Source organism: Xenopus laevis, chromosome 9_10L, assembly GCF_017654675.1.
Source record: "Xenopus laevis strain J_2021 chromosome 9_10L, Xenopus_laevis_v10.1, whole genome shotgun sequence".
NCBI lineage: Eukaryota > Metazoa > Chordata > Amphibia > Anura > Pipidae > Xenopus > Xenopus laevis.
In genome coordinates, this window is record NC_054387.1 from 103,264,724 (window position 1) to 103,272,424 (window position 7,701).

At 36.9% G+C, this 7,701-nt stretch overlaps 1 protein-coding gene across 1 annotated transcript; it reads left to right on the top strand.

Moving 5' to 3' along the window:
• Positions 1 to 198: 198 nt before the first annotated feature.
• coq7.L (coenzyme Q7 homolog, ubiquinone L homeolog) lies at positions 199 to 6,026 on the top strand (the record flags this gene model as incomplete). The annotated part of the gene is given in 6 exon segments (NM_001094453.1): positions 199 to 300; positions 3,128 to 3,324; positions 4,251 to 4,365; positions 4,440 to 4,579; positions 4,810 to 4,878; positions 5,888 to 6,026. Coding segments are annotated over 6 exon segments (669 nt in total). The 5' UTR covers positions 199 to 230.
• Between the last annotated feature and the right edge of the window lie 1,675 nt (positions 6,027 to 7,701).

Sequence of the window (7,701 nt, forward strand, 5' to 3'; positions counted from 1 at the left end):
GGTTTATTAACAGCTGAGAAAACTCAGCCTGAACTGTGACTCATCCAAAGTCCTACTCTCCACAAAGCCCTCTACAGGACGACATTGAAAAGTGCGTAGGCTCGCGAGGCTTGCGTTCCAATAACAGGAAGCGTAGTCTCGTTGGCGCCGTTCGTGACGTCAGTGTAGAGCGCGGATGGGATTGTGACAGATTGGCTTGTGTTCTAGGAAGGTCGCGCTCAGTAAAAGGAATGGAGAGGGTTGTGGGAGTAGTTTTCAGGAGACTGGGTTCGAGTTCCAGAGTGTTTCGCAGGGGTCAAGGTATTTCCGCAAGTTGACGTGATATGTTTACTTATGTCTTTCAGCAGAGGGTTCCTGCACGCAACACATTATTGGTCGATAAATACAAGAGGCCTTTGTATATTGGAAAGTTGCTTAAAAGTAAAAATCGCCGCTGATTGGAGCCCCCCCCCCCTTTAAATAGCTTCTGCTTGTCTTTCACGTGTATAACTTACCCTGTGGGTGTTTTAAAGACAGTAAAAAGAGTTTTGATCAAAGTTTACCTTTAAAATTGCTTTGTGCTCATGTGGGAGCAGAATGGGTTCTCAGGAACACCTCAAGCCACAAAGGGTGCCCCATTGTCCTATTCTCCATCATAATAAAGGCAAAACTGTAGAACACGAGGGAGATAATTAACATATAACCAGTTCCTATTAGGCACATCTCTCTGTGTGAGGCACTGCAGAGAAACTCCATAAATAGAGTGATTGCCAGGACTTGATAACAAAAAACGAAACCCTCCAATGTAAAATTGGTCAGAGCACTCTACTGCAGCACTTCAGCAATAGCCATTCCATTTATTCTTCTTGTTTTCAAGCTAGTTGCAGTTTTTAACACTGCTAATATAATGAGCATTAAACAACAGCACCACCTGCTGGGCATTTTAGCTGAGTAGAGGCCTAAGCTACAAAGTTTAGTGAGACAAGATGACTTGTGATGTTGCTCCATGAGCAGAGACGAGTCATCAGATGCTTCTCTAAAAAGAGAAACCTCACAGCACTTTTGTTTTCTCACAAACATAATTTTCAAATGATTTCGTCCAGTTGACCGAAATGACCAATGGACGCTGAAGGCTTTGAAAATGACTTAAAACAAGGAAAGTAAATTGCAGAAATGATCAGATAGGCACTTAAAAAGTTATCTTTCACCTTGTTTCAACGAAAATGTCCCCAAAAAACCTTGCTAGCCCCAGGCATTCTTCTGCTGGATGCTTTCCTGGGGTTTTTAGGAGGAATTTTTCATGTAGGATGCCAGCCAATCCCCATGTGGGCAGGCAGTGAGTAGACCTGACATTTTAACATTCCCTATGTGACAACAGATCTGTGTTTGGTAAACTATATCTTATTGTGACTCTGGGGTAGGATTTTTCGAGAAAACCCAACAAAGATTTGTAACACAGACACGGTCTATGGTGAGCTTTTATAAAGATGAAATTCAGTCTCATCTACCTAATTCCCCATTGAGGTTCACAGCTAATTATTAGCATTTCCATCCTGCTACCCTTCCTGATCCCTAGATGCCATCCACCTAACCAGTATTATTAAGATGCTCATTAGAATTTAGAATGTTGATCAACATTTTTCACATGCCATATTCACTTTTTAACTAGCAGCAAATAATGGATGTGTATTCATCCAATTGGACATGGAACTACAATTATAAAGAATAACATGGATATATTTAATATAATGGACATTTTTTTTTTTTTACCCCTTTGACAGTTGTGATAATCACCTGGCAATGGGTGCGATTTCCGACAACTTAATAATGTGGGTTCTAAAGCACTTAAAATTTTGTGTGTGCCAGTGCCCTAGAAACATGAAAGTTCTTCAGAATATATACTGAATGCCAATCATACTATGAAAGTAAAATTCTTTGTATTGGGTATATTTAAATTTTTATAACTCTATTACTTTAAAACCATAGTGATGGGTTATTTTCTGTCATGTAAGAGATCAAGGCATATTAAAGGGGTTGTTCACACACCAACACTTTTTTCAGTTCAGTTGGTTTCAGATAGTTTACCAGAAATAAAGCCTTTCTAATTACTTTCTATTTTCTGTGTGACTGTTTTTCTAATATTCAAGTGTAAAGTTTAATTTTTCACCGTCTAAAGCCCCCCTGGTCGCCGAATCTGTAACGTGTTCGAAACTGATACATTTCTTATCTTTGTCCCTGCAGAACCCCTGCATTTTATTAAAGGCAGCTGTTATGATTGATAAAATAGTTGCTAATAATCCAGAGATACTGGTAAGGAATGTGTCAACGAAGTATTGCAAAATTGTAGCAGTTTAGAATCTGAACCTGAATTACTGCTAGACTGAAACACCAGATAGGGACATTAAATTTTAAAGGGGAACTCTGGCTTCCAAACCAACATTTGATAAAGAGGCCCACATAACACAGAGACCCCTAATATACCAATCACAGTTATCGGTTTCTTCAGAAAGTATGAATAAATGCCATTTTCTCTGCTGAAATCCAGCTGTTTGACAGTTCTTTTCTTTCTGCATCATTTAAAATTCTGGCAGGGAATCAGGCACTAAACACTGATGTTACAAATTGTCACAGTGACAAACAACTTCTCCATAGTTTACAGACAGCATTCATGAACTACATAACCCACAGTGCATTGCACTGTGGTGTTCCATTCCTTATTGAGATTATGTGCGCAGGGAATTGTGGTGTTTGGAGGATGCAGGCTAAGTACAGCTCGCTGTTGGTACAAAGTAACAGTAGTCAGCCAGCTCAGCAAAGTAGTCAGAGAGATCAGCAGGGGGCTAGGCTTAGGGAACTGTTCCAAAGCATTAAAAATCATGAAAAATCTGCATATTTTTTAATTGAGATATATTGCAAAGTTGCTTGAAATCATGTTTACTTTTCTAAAAGCTTAAATTATGTTTGTGTGGAGTTCCCCTTTAAACTCAGATTTTGAAAAAAAACAGTAAAAAATGGACAGTAATTGAAAAAAGTCTTTATTTCTGGTGAACAATCTGAAAACGATTGAACTTAAAAAAGAGTGTTTGGAAGGTGAACAACCCCTTTAAGTATAACAAATGTGTAATGAGAGTTTTTTATGCTTTGACAGGTGAACAATTACAAAGCTTACCAGTGAACATCACAACTGTCAGATGGTGCAGCGCTAGTATCGTGGTAGACAATGAGGAGAAAGCTATGCTTGATCGTATCATTAGAGTAGATCATGCTGGTGAATATGGGGCAAATCGTATTTATGCTGGACAGATGGCTGTATTGGGCAGATCTACAGCGGGGCCGATCATACAGGTGATTATATTGGTGCATTAAAACAACATCATAATTAAACAATAGCCTGGTCCTTACCTAATAAAAAAAACACATTATTTGTCAGTATAGCTTTGGCATTTTCTTTACTGGTGTATTTCATTTGGCAGATGAAAAGTCATTTTCCTTTGACATCAGTTGCCAATACCAAACACTACTAGTAGTTGACTCTCAGCCTAAAAAGCTAATTTTTAAGCCATTGGTGTTTGGCAAATATCATTAAAGTCAATGGGATTGCAGTAGTGGTCAAGTAACACCAGCCTTAGGAGGTCTCCTTAACAAAACTAATGGGAAAGCAAGTGCTATTCAGAATGTAGCTGTTTTTATTTATCTTTTAAAGTAACTTTAAATTGACGATTAATATCTCTGTATGCTATGCAGGTATGGAGCCTGTCATCCAGAATGCTCGGGACCTTGGGTTTTCCAGATAATGGATCTTTCTGTAATTTGTATCTTCATACCTTAGGTCTACTAGAAAATCATGTAAAAATTAAATGAACAAAGTAGGCTGGTTTTGCTTCCAATAAGGATTAATTATATCTTAGTCTGGATCCAGAACAAGGTTCTGTTTTATTATTACGGAGAAAAAGAAAATAATTTTTTACAATTTGCATTATTTGGATGAAATGGAGTCTATGGTAGGTGAACTCATAAGTCTGGGCTGTCTGGATAATGGGTTTCTGGATAACAGATCCTGTATGAACAAGCGCTTAGGCATTCTCTGTTTATGTTTGCTGTCTGCAATGCTGGTACTTCTGAAACTGTCCACCTTTTTCTTCACTGCTGCAAAGTATGTCTTTATTTGTCATATTCCTATAAAAATAAGCAGCACTTTGATTGCTTGCAGTCAGATACACACTCAAAAGATGAATTACATTGCAAATTTACATAATTTGTGTTTCTTACAGCACATGTGGAATCAAGAAAAAGAGCACCTGAAAAAGTTGAACGAGTTAATGGTTTCAAATAGAGTTCGGCCTACTATACTAATGCCGCTTTGGAATGTGGCTGGGTTTGCATTGGGTAAGCCGCTTTTTGCCTGTGCTGTTATATGTTCTATTGAAATATGAATTATTTTAATCGGTCGCATTTTTCAGGTGCTGGGACTGCACTTCTTGGTAAGAGAGGGGCTATGGCTTGTACTGTTGCAGTAGAAGCATCTATATCTGAACATTATAACAGTCAGATCAGAACTCTAATGGAAAGTGACCCAGAAAAACACCAAGCCCTACTTCAGGTAAATTGTAAATACAATTTACACAAATATCTCTCTTCTCAGTGGTGTATAATCCTTTCTAATTTGTAACAGCATGTTATACTGCTACCTTGCTGCTTCAAGTACAAGTATATTGACTAAATGACTTCTCGTGTTTGGAAGAACAGAAGTGATATTGTTGCTGCCCCATGTTTTTCCAACACTTACCTTGGTACCTTCCATGTTTACTAATGAATGCCCTTGCCTTTAAGACAATAAAGAAGTTTCGGGATGAGGAGCTGGAGCATCATGATACTGGTTTAGAACATGACGCAGAGCAGGTAAGACCATTTGCATCATGAGTATATGTTATTAATATTACAGTACAACTTTTGTAGTCATCAAAAGTATATATCATATTGGGGACAATCAAGCCTTTATCAATATGAATGTATAAGCTCGCCCTTAAGGCTCACAGAAAATAACCTACTGAAGTTTCTTGTGGTGTTATAGCCATTGTCAGTTTATGATATTCATCTAATAATGTCAATTTAATTAATATTCATTAAAGGGAATATTACATTTTCTATTAACTTGCAGTTTGTTCTAGGCAACTCTTCCATTAATACTGAGGGCCATATTTGTCAAGGGTCAATTTCGAGTTTGTGAGTTTTTAAAAACTCCCATGAACTCGAAATTTGACCAGTCGAAATTTATTATAAAAATCAAATTTTCCAAACTCGGATGAATAGGATCAACATGAAAACTTCGAATCGAATTTGAGTTTTAAAAACTCTCTTTCAGAGAAAAAAACTTGAATGTCAGGAAGGCTGCAAACAACTCCAAATTGTCTAATAGTCTAATTAAGGTTCTTAAAGGTAATGTGTATAATAAATCTTGAAAATCCATTCGAATTTTTAAAGAAACTCTAATCAAATTTTAACAATTCCCTAGTCAAATTTTACAGTTTTGGCCATAAAAAACTCAAAAATTCTAATTTTCTCTTTGACCCTTGACAAATCTGCCCCCAAGTGTTGCAGAACAATACAAGTACATTTTTTCAAATAAATAAAGACTAATCACAAATTTTCTTAAAATTCTGCTGTCTGCATCTTACTAAATGCTCATTTCAAGGAGAACTACCTAAACCGGTGGTGCATTCAAAACATTACATATATTGGTATATAGGATACTGACCTCTATATCTTTGCTTTTTTTTTTTTTTAAACCGTAGATAGTCGGTAAGAGAGCTGTCTTTACTTATCACTAGCCATGAATAACATTATTTAAATATCTGCCTTTGTGTATGTGTATAAAGCAGTTGTAAATGTATTATTTTATTTTTCACAGGCTCCAGGCTACTTTCTGCTGAAGAATGCCATACAACTGGGTTGTCGGGCAGCAATATTTTTATCTGAGCGTGTTTGAAAATGCCATTTATTTGAGGACTTTGTTAAATGAACGTGAGCTTGAGTTAGTCTTGTCTTTTAATGCCTGTTCTTGCTGTCTATGCCAAATTCTCTTGTCAATATGATAATATAAATCATGCTGCAGCAGTTTTACATGTGGTCACTAGGTGGCAAGCAAGTCTGTTTAATGCCTCTTTGTTTGTCAGCTCACCGACAATCAGGTTTCTATAAAAGCATTACAGAAGTTACTGATGGAAATCACGCCTCTACTAGTGTTTGTTTACTGCATGTGATGATGAATGGCTGCACCCTAGCAGATAATGGAACAAAGGGACTTGGTTTTACCTGCCTGTCTAATAAAAGGGCAGCCAAGTATGGAGGTTTACTTTGAAAGCAGCAAGTTAAGTTGCAGGTAAAACCAAGTCCCTTTGTAAAATGTATAATGAAGCAACATAATTCTTAATGAATCAGATAAAATTGAGCATAGGACTGGCCAGATATGGGATGACTTTGACGTAGTTGGCCAGCTTAAATATATTGCAATATATGGACAAACAATCCCTGTTTTGTTTAAAGGGTAAGGCATTTTTTAGTAGCAGTATGCACAAAATGTCGCTGTCTTAAATATATTGATAATGGGTTGAGTGCAGAGGACTCTTGTATTTGACTATATGTATTTTGTGGTCACAGCCTCATTGCACCCCCGCCTAATGGTTTTAAAAAATAGTGGCGAGCACAACTTTCTCTTGTTTGTTATAGATATATAGATATATGTATATATATATATATATGTATATTTATAACAAAGGTGCCCACCGTTAATACCAGGGTGCCAGCAAAGGGTATAACCAGAAAGATTGCGGCACTCACAGGATTTGATAATAAAAAAGACTTATTTTATTAGATTCATATATATATATATATATATATATATATATATATATATATATATATATATATAACAAACAGGGGAAAGTTGTGCTCACCACTAGTTTTTAAAATCATTAGGCGGGGGTGCAATGAGGGTGTGACCACAAAAACCATATAGACAAATACAAGATTCCTCTGCACTCAACCCATTATCAATATATTTAAGACAGCGACATTTTGTGGCATACTGCTACTGAAAATGCCTTACCCTTTAAACAAAACAGGGATGGTTTGTCCATATATTGCAATATATTAAGCTGGCCAACTACGTCAAAGTCATCCCATATCTGGCCAGTCCTATGCTCAATTTTCATCTGATTCATTAAGAATTCTATGGTTTAATTATACATTTTATAAAAGGGACGAATACGTTTTACCTGCAACTTACTAGCTGCTTTCAAAGTAAAACTCCCAAACTTGGCTGCCCTTTTATTAGACACCAGTGGGATCACCTGACTATAGTTGGAGGGGGTGGGAGCTACAACATGGAGCTGGTCACTGCTCCTGTATAACTATAACAAACAGGGGAAAGTTGTGCTCACCACTAGTTTTTAAAATCATTAGGCGGGGGTGCAATGAGGGTGTGACCACAAAAACCATATAGACAAATACAAGATTCCTCTGCACTCAACCCATTATCAATATATTTAAGACAGCGACATTTTGTGCATACTGCTACTGAAAAATGCCTTACCCTTTAAACAAAACAGGGGTTGTTTGTCCATATATTGCAATATATTTAAGCTGGCCAACTACGTCAAAGTCATCCCATATCTGGCCAGTCCTATGCTCAATTTTCATCTGATTCATTAAGAATTCTATGGT